The sequence below is a fragment of the Ostrea edulis genome, chromosome 7 (genome assembly GCF_947568905.1).
Source record: "Ostrea edulis chromosome 7, xbOstEdul1.1, whole genome shotgun sequence".
Lineage (NCBI taxonomy): Eukaryota > Metazoa > Mollusca > Bivalvia > Ostreida > Ostreidae > Ostrea > Ostrea edulis.
Genome location: NC_079170.1, coordinates 39,423,196 through 39,440,979, shown reverse-complemented (window position 1 = coordinate 39,440,979; position 17,784 = coordinate 39,423,196). Strand labels below are relative to the sequence as shown.

The following is a 17,784-nucleotide window of genomic DNA, read 5'->3' as shown; positions in this document are numbered from 1 at the left end:
CAACGATGTGCAGTGTATGGTGGTGCTTAATGTTTATATATTCATATTCTTAATACATTGCTATATCAGAAAAGTGTTGAGAGCAACTTCTGACACAAAAAGAAACCCCTTTCCGCATCTGATAATCTATTACATACTCTCGAAATTTAAGAAATACGCTGCATTAGATGCATTTTAAACTTCCTTCCTTCTACCGGAGAACTTGCTTCCAAGACTTTTCAGCTAATGTAATGTAGGCTCTGTTTTTCAATATTAAAAGGCTCAGCCTGCATCTAACCGATGTCGTTGCACTTTTGCAATTATCACAATCATTTTAGTTGGATCTAAATATATGATGTCACCGGATAGTCTCGTGATGATAAACACATGCCTCGATGAAAATATATGGAAGCCTACTGCTTATCGGTTTAAACGTCGTTTCGTTCTCGGATATGTTTCATCATATATTATCCATATAAAACACTAAAGACCATTTTATGTATCTATTTTACTTTATTTTTGTATGGGACGCCTTAATTTGATTGAGCAGGGACATCATGTCACACGTCGTCTTACCCTGCCTTTTACGAACATTGCTCGGTGTACTGTATTTTGAAGTTATGGGACCACAATATTAGGATGATTATCCACGTATGTTCACAATCTTAATCCGAGGTGTGACTTTGCGAGATCTTTGTAACACATGTATTTTTTAATCATTACGCTCTCTTAATCGCGTGCTTTAAACTAGTTCATAATCTGTTCATAATCCATATGAACGGATTGTGTCATATGTGAAATTGATTGGTTTATAGAGGAAAATTCGATTTGTAATATAAATATAATGCTGTACAAAATGTATTTCATTTAAGAGATAGAAAGCATCAGTGTTTTGTATATTGTTCCCCTTCAAATCCCTTATTATGTAATAAATGTTCATGTTTTGCTGACCTCGGTCGTTGGAAAATATAAAATAAAACAACTTTGCTTCAGTAATGCTTAGTAAATTCTCAACCGATTTCGAAATATTTATACAATACTTTTGAACCCTCTATGCCCTTATTGTGAGAGTTTAGTCCCTAAAATTTGTTATTGAATCTACTAATTTGTTATATATATGTTTTTAAATTTATTTCTGCATAGAAAAATATTGAAGGAAAAGTGTGCACAAATGCAATAGAAGATTATGACGTTTTGAATAGACCTTGTCATTATCTACTGATTTTGTTATATAAATGTTTTTAAAATAATTTCTGTATAGAAAAATATTGAAGAAAAAGTGTGCACAAATGCAATAGAAAATTATGAGGTTTTTCTATTCTTACCGAGTTCTGACGTTTTTGCGTGAAAAAAGTGAATGCAAGTCTGCACCTCTATGAACTCAAGTCTACAATCGCTGAACATTTCAACTCAATGTCTTGAATAATTTTCGAGAACAACCTGGAACAATATGACTCTCTAAAATTGGAAAACGTCAATATCTGAAGTAATAATTGACGTAATCAAGGATCGATTTTAAATAAATATGTATCATCCCTGAAAAATTGATAAAAATTGGCCGATGCATATCGGAGAAATCGCGTCCACAACATTTATTTAAGAATAATAAGAACTGAACAAGATCTCGTTGCAAGCAACGAGTAGGTCTTTCGTCCGATTTTGGAATTAAGTGATAACAGTTTCCACACATAATTTCCTACTGATCACTAATTAAGAAATAAATTATTGTTTAGCTGACACCTGGTGTTTTAGAACGTCAATCGAAACAACTTTGCATCAGTAATGCTTACGAAATTATTACCAGTTTTTAGATGATGAGGAAACTGTTCGAGCCCTCCTGGGTAAGATACTTCATATTATTGAGTAGGTTTCCTCATTCTTTACAACCTTTTCTAAAACGCTTCATGAAATGTTTTCAATTTGTAAAATATATTCAGTTTCAGAAATCAGCTCTTGAATACCTTAAAATGCGATGTAAGACACAATTTGTAGATGGCATATTGCTTAGAGTCACATTCTGACCAATTCATGATATATAAAGCTTTACAAAATATTTTAGTTAAGAGGTAGAAAATATTAAAGTTTCATAGTTCTTCCCTTTGAAATCCTTATTACCTACTCAATGTTCATTTTCCTGCCATCAGCAGTTGCGAATCATTAAATCAGACGACTCTGCTTCAATAATGCTTAACATATTCTTTTTAGTTTTTGAGATATTTAGGAAACTACTATGACCCCTTTGCAGCCCTTATTTTTTGTGACTGGACCCTAACACTTGATGTAGTCGAATACGTCATGTGATTATCTATAACTTTTATACATTGTTTCACAAAATATTTTAGGATTCAGAATATAAACGTCGTCGCTTGAATTCCTTTACAGAGGATGTAGAAAAAGCATTACAGATGACATATTGTTTGGAGTCACATTCTGACCAATTCATGTTATACATTGTTTACCAAAATATTTTTCGTTTAAGAGATAGAAAGCATCAAAATTTCATATATCATTCTCCTTGACATCACTTATTGGGTAACAAATTTTCCTTTTGCTGAAATCAGCAGTTGCAAAACGTCAAAGGAAACAAATTTGTTTTAACAATGCTTAACACATTCTTTTGAATTTTTGAGATACTTTGGAAACAATTTTGACCTTGAGAGGCTTGAACCCTGAAACTTGATATGGTTCAATTCGTCTTGTCATTATCTACAAATTGTGTTCTACAGGTACAATGTTTCATAAAATGTCTTTGGTTTTCAAAATATATGCGATATTCAGTTTTAGGGGTCACGCCCTGAATTCCTCAAAAGGGGATGCAAGACAAAATTTGAAGATGCCATATTATTTAGAGTCATATTCTGACCAATTCATGTTATATAATGTTCACTAGAATATTCTTCGTTTAAGAGATAGAAAGCATAACAATTTCGTATATTTACCCCTTGAAATCCTTCATTACGTAATCAATGTTCTTTTTGCTGACACCTGCAGTTGTAAATCATGAAAAACAAACAACTTTCCTTCTATAATGCTTAACAAAGTCTTTTTAAATTTTGAAATATCTAGAAAATACTTTTGTCCCCCCCCCCCCCCCACTCTGCCCTTAATTAGAGGGGCTGGGCCCTCAAAATTGATATTGTCGAAAAGGTTTCATCTGAATCTATATATTTTGTTCGATATATCTTTTCGAATTATTTCTACATAAAAGATATCAAAGAAAATGTGTCCAAAATACAGTAAAACGTTGCGATGTTTTTACTCCTACCGAGATCTCACTTTTGTGCGTTGAACAAATTTGAATGCAAGTTGGCACAACTATGAAGTATCTTTTACAATCGCTGAAAATTTGAAGTTGATATCTTTGATAGTGTCCGAGAACACTCCTGGACAAGCTGACCTCCAAACTTTTAAGATGACGTCAATACCGTACGTAATAATTGACGTAAACGAAATCGCAAAAATTGTATCTTGTTTTAGTAAATATTTATCATCCCTGAAACTTTGAGGAAAATCAGTCAATGCTTATCTTAGAAATCGCGTGCACAAAATTTGTAAGGAAAAAATAATAGAGTTAAAAATAAAAAGTATCGCGTTTGAAACGAAATAATAAGAACTAAACAAGATCTGGTTTGTTCTATAACGATTAACGTAATGCTTTTAGTTTTCTAGATACATAAGATATTCAGTTTTAGGGGTAATTCGTTGAATTCCTTAAAAGGGAACTTACGACAAAATCTAATTATGACATTTTGTTTAAAGTCACATTCTGGCCAATTCATATCATATAATGCTTTTCCATATATTTTCTATAAGAGATAGAAGGCATCTAAGTGTCGTACATTATTTCCTTACTACGTAATCAATGATTATTTTGCTGACATCAGCAGTTGCGAAACCTCAAAACAACCTTCTTTTAGTAGTGTTTAACAAATTCTTTTCAGCATGAGGTTAACTGCAATGCGCTATGTCATATCTATAAACGCTGAAAGTTAGAAGCTGATATATTTCATAGTTTTCGAGAACACTCGGGGAAAGAGTGACCCTCTCAAAGTTGTAAAAACGTCAATATAGTAAGTAATAAGCGATGTAATCAAAAATCAGAAAAAAGATATTTTGACTTTAAATAAATGTCTACCATCCTTGAAACTTTCACTAAAATCGATTCATGCATGCCGATACTATTTACATGCCCAGTTTACTTTCGGAAGGTCGGTGGTCTCTTTCCAGGTACATTGTTTCTGTGTTCTCTCTTCCACCAACAAAAACTGGGCGCCACCAAATAACTGAAAAATTGTTGACCGTGGCGGAAAACAGCAAAACAATCAATCAAGCATATTTTTTAAATTGCGCACATAAAATTTGCACGACAGAAAAACAACAGTAGAGGGAAAAAAACTTCCAATAACATAAAAGTCTTTCGTTGGAAACTGAATACCTTAATGATAGAAGGAGACACCTTATGATAACAAGATACAAGAAGGTTTTCTATTGGAAGCGACATACTGTAAAATTAAAAGAGGAAAAGAAAGATAATAATAAGAAGGCCTTCCGTTGAGACAGAAGATATTGATAATAAAGAAATTATGTACGTGTTCGGGGACATAATCATAAATCATATAAAACGAATGCAAGTGCATCGAGAGAACTAGCATTCCTTCCGATATGAAAGCCTCTTGGATCTTTGTAACTTGTATTGGTCGAAAGGTGTTTCAGACTTTGACACATTACTTACTTATACTACAACGACCTTTAATTCACAATTAAGGACATTTTGTTCTTTTTTCATGAAGCACCATCAGGATGTCCTGCACAATGTGTATAAATTTCGTGGCCACTTTCTAGGTATACAAGGGAGATAATAGGCTTTAAATTACTCCCCTTTTTCGAAAATTGTGAATTTTACAAGATCATTCCGATTTTCAATTCAAAAAAATTATTTGATGGAATTTTATCTATATCTTTTACAATAATCTTTAGAATGTATGCAAAATATAAAATATATAATAATAAAATGTTTAAACATAACCATATAATAAGAAATTGGGAAATTTTAAGGATTTGTGGTGGAAATTGGTACTCAAAAACAAGGTAGTCCAGATACTAAATGAAGCACTCCTCAAAAACTTGTCAATGAATTTTTTTTTTTGAAAACACTGCAATTAAAAGCTATTCATATACCTAACTTCCTGTAGAAATATGAAGGGGTGAAGCTAATCATGATTTTGAGGTTGGCGTCCTTGAAGTTATACTTTGATATGTTCACTTGGGGTTAGGCTTGGCGAAATATTTGTTATTAATAACTTTCAAGCTTATATTCTTTTCATATACAACTACTGTTAAAAGTAATGGGGATGGGAGAGTCTCAATTTATTTGCACTACAAAATAAAAAACCTCATTGTCAAAGACGGGGGAGGGGGGGGGGTAATTCTTCGTGCCTGTTTTGGAATACATTGTTAGAAACTATATTTGTTTTGAACCTATTGAAATATTTAGGATTTTCATGATTATGGAACAAAAATTGAGTTAATGAAAACAAATTAAAATTATTTTTTTAAAATATACATGTATATATTAAACATGGCTTCGAACAAAACATCTAGTCTAGCTCTAAACAATACGTCTTTCAAACCACGGGTTAGGTCTAGTTAACGTCAATATGAGCTACTACTTCCTTTACAAGATCAACAGCATTTCCGCAGCCATGATAGCTGATGTCGCTTGACTCGATCGTATCCATCCTATTTATGTGTCGCACACGTTGTGACTCTGCACCATTTTCTTTTTCACACGTCTGCTTCTCGCTTTCCGACGTGTGTCATATTTTTACATTACATGTAGGAGTTATGAGATTGATCACTGTTCGTTATCTTCACCTTGCATTAGTCACCAATTCCGCAAAAGTGTTTCGTAAAGATGGTAAAAATAATTTGGAATACGAAATAGTTTGATAGATAAAGTGTTCTTATATTTACATGAAAATGCTTCAAAAAATTAAACATTCTTAGTATGAACGTTAATATTTTACCAAAAGTAACGATTGTCGTCATAAGGGGGGGGGGGTATTTTTCGCAAACAAGGATCGATTATAAAAGCACCTGAATAGTTCGTACGTTTCCCAAGCAAGATTCGGAGAAATGTGTGTCCAGTTCTAGTTTCACACTACTATAGTAAATATCAACAAACGATCATCATCTTACACTTGCACTGAGTCATTGTTTACAGACTGTTGACTTTCTTTTTGTAAATGCCTAGAGATGCAAATTGCATGTGCATGTAGGAGCAATTTCGGTGACTTATAGGCTATACTGTCAAAATTACTGTGGCCCACACTATACATATATATAATGTATGTAATGTATATGAAAAAGAGACTTGTAATCTCTATGAAATAAAATAAAAATTATCATTTGACAAGAATTCAATCAACAGATTTACACATTACACTTGACAGCGGTAGCAAATTACGACAAAATATGATGACATTTTCCCCGCGATACAACGCCGTGTCGTACTTTTTTTTATTATGACGTCATATAGTATGTCTGTACAGCATTGTGATTTTTCTCTGGAAGCTTTAACTACGTTGCGTCCGGTTCTAAATTTATAATAAATTCGCAACCATCACGTGCTCATCGTCCCGCATATCCTTAAAATAGAATGAGATTGAAAGGTGATTGAAAAGTGAAAATAATTATATTGTATCTGAAGGTTTACGCAGAAAAAAAATGAGAAAAACAAGGGTATACAAATGATTCCCGTCTTTTGGTTAAAGTGTTATATTAATACAGAAAGATGTACAGAGAAAAATATGAGTGTGTGTTTTGCAATATCATTTTAAAGTCATTCTTGAAACACAAAATTTTATTTCTTAGGAAAATTCTGATACTGAAAAAAATTGTTAACTGTTGTCTGACGTGTTTGATACCAATTGTTATGCCGTTCTTTGCACGCTGATTTTGACTACGGATTACTCCGTTCACCTGATCAAGGTATTGGGCTTGTTGTGTGGTGGGACCGGTTAACAGGGGATGCTTACTCCTCCTAGGCACCTCATCCCACCTCTGGTGTGTCCAAGGGTTCGTATTTATCCAACTCTTAATTTTGTATTCTGTATTGGAGTTATGAGATTGTTCACTGTTTGTTATCTTCATTTTTCATAGTAATGAATTTGATTCAGAGTTTCGCCTTTTCATAATGATCATTTTTACCTCACATTTAGTATTAGCAGATCGATTTAAAAAATTTATTTTGAAACCTCACCTGATTTTATCCACGTGTCATATTAATTCATTTTGAAATTTATATATATATATATATATTGAAAATCAGAATGACACATTCCATAAAAAACAATCATTTACTGCTAGCGCTTTCTCCATGTTTACAAGGTTCATCACGCAGTTCAAATATGTATACAAAAATTGTTTAGCAAAACCTGCCAAAAAGATACCAAACAGAACAACAATGTGCCTTTCGTCGTCACACACAATCCAAGGAATCACAATATCTTAAATACAGCTAAACGATTTTTTCCAATTTTGGAACAATCCAACAATATGAAAAATGTGGTGAATTCATCTCAAATTATTAACAGCCGACGTCAGGCACCATGCCTAAAAAAACTACTAACTCGAGCCAATTTCTCCCTGAATAAGGTCAAATACGTCAAAAATATGGTGACCCACGCTGCGGGACGTGCGAATACATAGAAGAGGGTGGTTCCATTACTTTTAAATCCGGGAAAATATTGAAAGCCAATGCCAACATGAACTGTAAATCCGAGAACCTTATTTACTGTGCCACTTGCCCAACTTGTGGAGAAAACTACATAGGACAAACGAACAAATTTAATGCGCGAGTAAGGGTGCACAAACAACAAGTAAAAGATCCTAGTGTGCGGAACACCCCATGTAGTGAACATTTTGCGGAATGCGGGGGTGGTAAATTTAAAGTGTTCCCGTTCTTTAAAATGTGGACTGAAAATGAAATAACTCGCAAAGCCAAAGAGGACTATTTTATTAAACTTTAGCCTTAATAGAAAATAATTATTTGAATAATTGAACTACAATTTAGCATAAAATTTTTACAAAATAGACAATTACCAAACGCTACCGGTTAACGTTATTATGACGTCATAAAGGACTCGTTTAATTGATGTCATAACAAAGACGTTGCTAAACAATTTTTGTATACATATTTGAACTGCCTGATGAACCATGTAGACATGGAGAAAGCGCTAGCAGTAAATGATTGTTTTTTATGGAATGTGTCATTCTGATTTTCAATATTTATTTACAACTGTGCCGAATCAACTTCTAATATATATATATATATATATATATATATATATATATATATATATATATATATATATAACACATTGATATAACATAGTTCTGTAATTACTTTTAAATATATATAATTTAGTTAATGTTAATACTTTGTATTCAGTCGAATCATTGATTACTAGATGACAGGCTCATTAGTTTACATTCAGCAGAACAGGATAGCACATGATTAAAATGACTATCTTTTTGTCAGAAAAATATATGCGTTAGTTGCACTTTTAATTCCCGTTTATAATTCCTCCTTAGAAACGAAGGTGATGTTGTGTGAATAAAAGAAAAAATGTTACCTTTCGAATGATGTTTTCTTTTTGTCACTGTAGTCATCATATCTACGTCCTGTTGCAGCTGTAGTAGTCGCCACTATGTAACAAAAATTATATGTTGTAGATGAAATAGACATATAGTTATCTGAATAAGTATCTCATATTGAGCTTATAACAACTGAGTGATGAAAATATCAATGATCATCTTCATCATCATAGTTATAATAATCAGACACAGCTCGTAAAAGAAGCAAATAGTATGTGCATGTAATCTATAATGACAGTTCGGTGTGTCCAGAGGTCTGTGTTTGTCCAACTATCTATTTTGTACTGCTTATAGGAGTTGTGAGATTGATCACTGTTCGTTATCTTCACCTTTCATTCATGCATCTCAATTTATTAATTACGTAAAAAAAAAGTGTAATTACTCAGGATGCTAAAACTCAGAATGTGTAACGTGAACTCAAGCTTATTCTAACCAGTCTTCATAATTGTTTATTCTTGATGAATATCAACGGACATTACGGCAATGTCTGGTACAACGGCCAATCGTCATGGATCTAATTAAAGTCATTTAATAAACGAATCGGAATTATATATAGATTGACGTTGTACACATAAATCAAAATAATAATCGCCAACTTCCCATCTCTATGTAGCAATATGAAAAAGTGAAAATAACAAAGAGTGATCAATCCTATAGGGAATACAAAATAAGTTGGCCAAACACGGACCACTTGACATACCAGAGGTGGGATCAGGTGCGTAGGAGCAGTAAGCATCCCTGCAGACCTATTACAACCTCCGAGAGCACTATATCATAACTAAGATAGCTGTGGTCAATGGAGCAGCAAAACGTGAAGTCTTTAGTTTTACACAGTCCCATGAAAATTATTTGAAATTTCTGACATAATGATTTTGACTAATGATTACTCCTTTTAACTGATTATAAATCAGCACAATTTGTACCCATTTCAATAATGCTATGCTACATTGGAAACCCTATATTCATTTATCTAATGAATATTAGCTCCCTCCAATGATTGCTTTTTTGATTCACATGCTGCACTCTTCATCAGCTGAAAAATTCTGAGGATCACTCAGTGTTTCTGTTAATTAAGGAATGACTTTAAAGGACACATCTCGTGTTTTCAAACTTTTTAATTTTTTCAGCAAAATTAATTCATTTCATGCTTAAAACTACTTTACATGTGTTTTAAAAGAAACAGTTTGCGTAGTTTTCGAGTTTGATTGCGATGAAATTCAAATCTTGCGATATGCATATTTTCTTCGATATTTTACGCGCCATTATCTGTGACGTCATATGCGACCTCGAGCGAGAAGATTTGAAAACATTTGTTAGCCATTTCATAAACAGATTAGATTTAATTGACAAACAAACAATTATCACATTAACGGCTTGTAAATAACACTGCATTGGGGTGTTGTGTGCCGTTTAAGGGTGTACTTGCTGTCAGTAGAGATGATTTGGACTGTGTTTTTTTAAATTTTCGAAGGAAGGTATGAGGGACAAGACGTGAATATTTTTTGTTGGCACAACGACTTTGACATAAAAAAAAAACCAGTAGAATTTGTCCCTATACTTTTTCAAACAAGCTCTTGGACAAAGACGTATATAAACTGCGAGAAAATGGTTCTATCGAAGCTTCGCACTGTTACATATAGGCCTACCGCATATGCTTTCCGTTCTGCTCTCAAATTCAATACACACTCGCACCAACTGACCTTCACCTTGTAACACCATATAGGCAGAACTTTGCTAGCAGTGTCTACCAACTGGTAGTTTTAAAAAAGAAATTTAAAGATAATAGAACTTTCAATTATAAATAATAAAGTATGATATTTCCCAACTTTGAATTGAATTATAATGCTTTCATTTTTTTTTTTTTTAAAGGAACGCGTACGTGTTTACAACAACAGCACGCCGCGCTCCCACTTCCTAAGTAACAATGTGTAGATAACAAAAAATAATGATTAATAAAATTGAGCTTGAATAAAATAATTTAAAAGTATTGTGATTTTCACAATAACTTTGATCATTTTTATTATATTTTTTTTCCCGAAATGCACCCGTGACGGTAGGCCTAGTTGTCAATGCTACATGTACGTAATCGTATTATAATTTAGGCCTATCTAACTTCTCCAAAAATAAATTTAATAATAATTGCTCTGTTTATTTTAGAAAAGCAACAACGCTAATTACAGTTGTTTACAGAAATGGCATTACCAAATAGTGTTTAGACAGTGATCCCATGTAAACATTATTTACTCGCAAATTTATGCAGATTTCATTACTCGCTTTCCTCGCTACATTTGGGTCGCTATTTGTATGCACTGGTGGCTAAAAGATATAAGACTCGGGAAATTTGTCAACATCGAAATAAATGTTATCCATGGTAAATAAGTTAGGCCCCTAAAACCCGAGTTTTTAAAAATATCTAACACTACTATTACAACAAGTTGATCGACGAAGGTCGCATATGACGTCACTGTACCATGTGACTACCTATCTAATTAACTAGGCTTTTTGAAATCGGGGCTTAGATTTAAGTCCATATTGTGGCTAATTATCGCAATACTTCAGTGAACGAACTATTACAATTAATTTCTATAAGCATAAGGAAGACAAAATGCATATAATTCTGTATACTTTGAAAACACGAGATGTGTCCTTTAATACCGGGGCAAGTTGTACGAGTATAACCTGATTTGGGTCAGTTTACTCTTTATAATCCGCGAAACCCCAGAATTAAAATCATTCCGTATAATTTAATGCAAGAGACAAAGATATTAACCTTCGTTTATCAAAATGTACATAAACTCGGAAAAATACAAGTCAACTGAGACGCGCAATGATTCACGTAGCAGCAACGATGAAGCGTCGCGTCTAGCTGTGAAGGTCGCCATCTTTAATCTTTGTTCTACGGAGCCTAGCCTATTTATCAAAATATTGTATCGAAGGTAAAGTTTGTCATTATAGAAAATATGTGTAGACCATGCGTACAATGCTTATTTCGCTAACCTTCAGAGATAGAGATCGACTTTGAAGTTGCTCATCTCCGACAGATTGAGAAAATACGGGAAATTGCATCGTTTAAGCCTACCCAAAATAAATCTTCAAATATCACAAAATGTAATAATTTGCGGCTTTTGACTCTGTGAAAACTTCTGTTACATGAAAACTTACCATTGCATGCAACGCTGTCGGTAATAGTAAATCCAAAACAATAAAATATGTATTATAAGCAAGTGAGAAATATTGCGATCCACATGTCAATGTGACTGACGTTATGTGATAAAATGTGACGTTTGAATTTTTGTTTGCGTTGTTGAAAGGCAAATCAAGTAATGAACTACCCCCCCCCCCATACCCCCCCCCCAAAAAAAAACTTCCGCCAGAGTTCGTTTGCTCACAAACCAAACTCTTCCAGTTAGGCATTATGGGATCGATTTCCTAGGCTCGTATACTGTTTGACGTCACTGTAGAATGACGAAAAAACATAACGTCTAATGTAAACAGTTTAAAACAAGAACGTAAACATAAAGTTCATTACTTTCCGCTACAATTTTAATAGAGTTTACCTAGTTTTTAATGATCTTTTGATAATTTTAAGTTTAGAATAAAATCCATACTTTTATATCAATGCTCTGAATATCAATATCTTCAAACTTGTAACTACAAACTACTTCTTTAGTGTCATATTACCGCGTGATAATCACGGACTTACAATATACAAATCTGTATATTGTACTGCGTCACATAGGAGAGGTTTATACGTAGTTGACGTAATGAGGCCTCTACGGGGAGTTTGTGACACACACACACACACACACACACACACACACCTCAGTGAGAAATGTATTTCAAAATGAACAGGACAATGCCTACTTTGTAAATCATTAATGCGAATATAACATATTTGTTTTAATCTATTATTCGACCATCATACAGAGAAAGACATTTTACAACGTACATTCTTTTCTCCATAGCCCTGGAAGTTTTGTTTTTGAAGGGGAAATTCCAAATCTGTTTTCCGTTTTCGGCCAATTGTAGCTACATGTAACGGTTTGTAATCAATGAGAGTTGTGATTGCCTTTTCCTTTAATTGCAACAGATCGTTCTTTGGATGGTTTATCGTGAAATAGTCCCCAGTAGTGTTGCGCCAGCCAAAAATCCATTGTTTTTAATTTCTTCACCCAAACTTTGCCATTTTTTGTGTGTGTAGGGAAACTATATAAACATTGCTACTCCCTGTCCATATTAAACATTGAAGTTAGGAGGCGCACATAATACCATATTTACTCGCTGTGTAACGGTTGTCGACTGCTAATTAGTGCCTGTAGTTCAATATGGCCGTTTCGCGAAAAGGAGCATATCTCCCGCAATATCTTCTGCTCTGACACACGTACGCTATCTTTATCTGCGTGTATCGCGTATATATGACCAAAATGAAGCGAACAAACCCACAGAATAACTTTATACGATATAAATGAAGCAAATACATACTTAATATAAAGATGGTTATATTTCGTTTAAGGGAATTCCTCCTGTGTGTTTCTGTACTTCATCTTCAACTATATTTCTGCTGAACATGTCAATACCGGTAATGTAAGTATAGTTGAAAATAACGACCTGGTATCACTCATTTAAAAAAGTAAGACATTCAGGTAACTTTGATCTCTGAATTGACGATACAATTTCATCTCTATTATCAATACCAGACTAGGCTATAAATGAAGAAAAATGCCTTCAGATTTTGTCAGAATAGATATAGAGGGGTGCAAGGTGAAGATAACGAGTTGGTCAATATCATACCACCTATGAGGAATACAAAATAGAGAGTTGGACAAACACGAACGCCTGGATATACCAGGGGTGGAATAAGGTGCCTAGTAGGAGTAATTATTCCCTGTGAAACGGTCACACCCACCGTGAGCCCCATGTCTTGATCAGGTAAACGGAGTTATCCGTAGTCTAAATCAGTGTGTCAAGAACGGCCTAACAATCGGTATGAAACAAGTCCGACAGCATTTGAACACAGAATTTGCCAACTGCTGACTTTAAGCGAGACTCTTGAAAACCCTGTGATATCAACCTGATTTGCAGTAACCTGCCTCGATTAAAAGACTGATCATACACAGAACAAGCTCTTCCGTATCGAATCATTTGAGAGATGTATACACTATACATATATGGAGATGAGAATGGAGAATTGCTACATAAATATGAGAAGTTGCAATAATCCCCTTTGTTATACAGTTGAGTTGTTAGTTTGACGTTTATATCCATTTTCAATAAAATAGTTAAGTACGAAGTAGATGTGGTTGACTCTTTTATCTTGATTTTACAGGGATATATGGAATCGACCTATGAATGAAAATGATAATTGTTGAGATACTGTAAATAAAACATCGTCGACATATCTAAATCTCGATTTCAATGCCACAACAAGAGATTGTTTCTTCTGCTTTAGAATCTTTTGAATAAACTCTTCTTGATAAGAATATAAAATCAGGTAAGCTAACAATGTAAAGCGAGTATGTATTATTAATGGAAATAATTTCAATAAGTTGAATGTATTAGAAATGCATGTGAAAATTGTTGTCTGGTGTGTTTCATGGTCATGGTATATGTAGATAAGAAGAAGAAAAAACATACGATGATAATTTTCATTTTTCAGGGAGAGTTTTTAAAATTTAAATTACAAGAAAATAGCAGTTGTGGGCATGCTATCAAAACTCTGGTATACTGGGCATCCTCAAGATATAAAGAATGCCGGTTATTATTGGCCGTTATTGTTATCAAAGCACTTTACTCAGGTAGAAACAGTCTATAATATTTGCAGATGTAAATCCACCTAAGATCTATTGTTAAAACTTTGATTGACGGGCTGCTTACCGTTGATTATGACACGTGTACAATTTGGGATGTTAGCTTAAAATTGATTCTCTAAGTATCTCAATTTTTTTAATACACGAGAGCACGATCGACATATCATCCATTTTTAAACAGAAGGAGACTACTGAAAAATAGCTCGATGTGACAGGAGTTTCAACAATCTCATTTGAATTCAATACTTACCAAATTTTGTGGTCATCACATGGTCACAATTGTAAATACAATATGTCATTAGGTACCATTGCTGTTTACACACTTCATTTCAATTATTATGCCTTTCTTTCCGAATTGATGTTGATTACTCATTCATCTGATCAATATATACGTTTAATAGCAGATATAGCTGTTCAACAAGGGATTCCTGCTCCTGCATGCGTTATCATATCTCTTGTGTCTCCAGTGGTCCGTGTTTGCTTGTTATTCGATTTTACATCCATGAAATAATGTGACTGATCACTATTCGTTTTTTTCACGATTTGCAGTCTTTCGACATCGGTATTTAGATAAGTGGAGTGATGTGCGCTAATTATAAGCGGTGTTTTGTGTATTAAAGCAACTTGAAGCAACTGATTATACATGTATATATCAATTGAAAGTTTTCGATTTTAAATTGCAGCATGTATCCAACGTAGTCTCCTTCTTATCCGGTTTTATAACTTCTTGCATATATATGGGCTAAATTTGGTAGAAACCGTCACGTTCTTTACAAGTAGGCACTATTCTATGCCAGATGCTTAATATGATATTTTAATCATTGAAAAATATTTTAAATTTCTATGTACAGCCTGGTAAAGCCTAGGTTGCAAACTCGGTATTTGAAGACTGCAGTATACAGTGACAAATGTCTGAAATGTTATAAACTTGGAGTTTCTGTTCCCGTAATACTTACTGCATGATAGGTGAAACTAACGAACAGTAATCAATCTCATAACTCCTATAAGCAAGATAAAATAGAGAGTTGGGCAAACACGAACCCTGGACACATGAGAGGTGGGATCAGGTGCCTGGGAGGGTTTAAGGGCTTCCACAAGAATGAGCCATCATTGCAAATCCTCACAAAATTTATTAAAAAGTAAAGTACTTGGAACTCTTATCTCCCTAGCACTGCTCCTCCAAGTTTTCAAGAACTTCCCAATGCTTTCGTTTAAATATTCTGGATCGCCCTCTTTCGTGTTGTAAGGCGACCTCCTGGTAATGTCTTTTTCCACTTCTACAGGACATAGACGAAAGTAAAAAGAAACTACATGTATAAAGATGGTTAATGAAATAAACATGTATGTATTTGAATATTTGCGAGCATAGTGGATTATATAGATTGAAGTAGAAAAAAATTCGAGCTACGAGTACGTATACCTTAAACGAATTTATCAGCATCGAAAAAAAATATCAATAATCTTTATGGTCGTGCATTTTCTCGAAGTTACTGTTTTTTTACCTAAGATTTTGAACTTATGTCCTACACTGGATCAAGTCAAAAAGAAAAGCTGATTAGTTCAGCTCAGTCTTGATGCTCGAACAGAACAGATTTTTCGATTGCAATATATTTAATTCGATAATTTTGATATATAGACATTTTTGTTTGTTATCACCTTTGTAATTTAGTTGTAGTGTTAAATTCCTTTTATATTTAGTTTTCTTTTCCATGTAAATATTATATCGTCCTTAGGAAAGAAGGACAGGTCGTCCACAAAATTTGTCAATTCACCATTGTTCTTTGTGTCGATAGTCATTATACGTTTAGTGCTACTATACATAAATACATACATACATACATACATACATACATACATACATATATATATATATATATATATATATATATATATATATATATATATATATAATCCATCAACATTTACGAACATCTAGCATGAAAACGCCACCCCTTTTCTCAATCTGATGAAAACTCGCCCTGATAGGAACTCCTTTTTTATACTCACTGTGTGTGTCATTTCTCCCGATTGCAGGACTAAAATCTGAATGAAACTTTCTGGTTTCCAACTCAGAACTGAAAAAACAAACAAATAAAAACCCATACAAAATGTATCAATTATTATATTGCACCTTAAGTATCAAATTTATAAGGTATGTTCATTATAGGTCACGAAAACTTAACCAGTTTTAAATAAGTTTTAAAAAATAAAACATTAGATTGAAGACACATTAATACAATATAATTGGATTGCCTCTGTATTGTCAACTTTCAATATTGATATAGCAATATACCATCATCACCTACACATAGTGTTTATGTATCTTACATGAATTGCGCAAGGACTTGCTCTGAGTATGGTGAAATTCCCGAATGAAGCAGACTACTGGAACAGATGTTTCAAGAGTCTCATTTAACAAGATTTATAATCATCACAATGGTCTTATTAGCAAATACAACCTGCCATGAGTTGGGATGATGTCGTGTTTCAATTGTGGTAGGCTGTTCTTTTCATACTGACTTTAACTACAGATTATTCCGTTTTCCTTCTCAAAATAGATGGCTCACGAAGGATGCGATCCGTGAAAAGCGGATGTGTATTCGATTTGTATTCTTTATAGGATTGTGAGATTAGTTACTGTTAGTTATTTTCAACGTCATCTATTCGCAAAACGCAGTCGGCAGCAATAGGGAGTACCACAAATTTTACACCATGCGTGATGGAGTGTTGGTGTATTATCGAGCCAACGCCTACCGTTACCAACCCGTGGGTACCCGGGTTAGAATAGGTCATCAGTAATCCCTTGCTTGTCGTAAGAGGCGACTAAATGGGGCGGTCCTTCGGATGAGATCGCAAAAACCAAGGTCCCGTGTCACAGCAGTTGTGGCACGATAAAGATCCCTCCCTGCTCAATGGCCATTAGCGCCGAACATAGGCCTAAATTTTGCAACCCTTCACCGGCAGTGGTGACGTCTCCGTATGAGTGAAATATTCTCGAGAGGGATGTTAAACAATATTTAACTAATCAATCAACGTACCGTTACTCGAGACCTTCGTTCTTCAGTTGACTTTCCCCTCTAAGGTATTTGGTGAAAGGACAGTCACTACGTAAATGGCATGTATTAAGTTTAATGGTGTGCCTGGATCGATAATCGAATACTAGGTTAAAGCGATCGAACCGGAACAGAAACAGATAATATGAAGAGTACTATATTTTCATCAGCAGGAATGCATCCAAATAAAAGTGGTTCTTCCACACCAACATGAAAATATATTTGCACTTAAGGTATTCCATGTATAATGAAAGGATAATGAACAATTTTGAAGGATTAAGATCAAC

At 33.9% G+C, this 17,784-nt stretch overlaps 1 protein-coding gene across 1 annotated transcript in view; it reads right to left on the bottom strand.

Annotated features, from left to right (window-relative positions):
• Positions 1 to 17,784, bottom strand: part of LOC125654559 (GTPase IMAP family member 4-like) — a 44,899-nt gene that overhangs the window by 10,659 nt on the left and 16,456 nt on the right. Inside the window, exons 5-7 of the mRNA XM_056144377.1 lie at positions 16,452 to 16,519; positions 15,593 to 15,721; positions 8,616 to 8,688 (exon numbers count right to left, since the gene is read on the bottom strand). Of these exons, the coding sequence (XP_056000352.1) occupies positions 8,616 to 8,688; positions 15,593 to 15,721; positions 16,452 to 16,519 (270 nt within the window). The remainder of the gene's footprint in view (positions 1 to 8,615; positions 8,689 to 15,592; positions 15,722 to 16,451; positions 16,520 to 17,784) is intronic.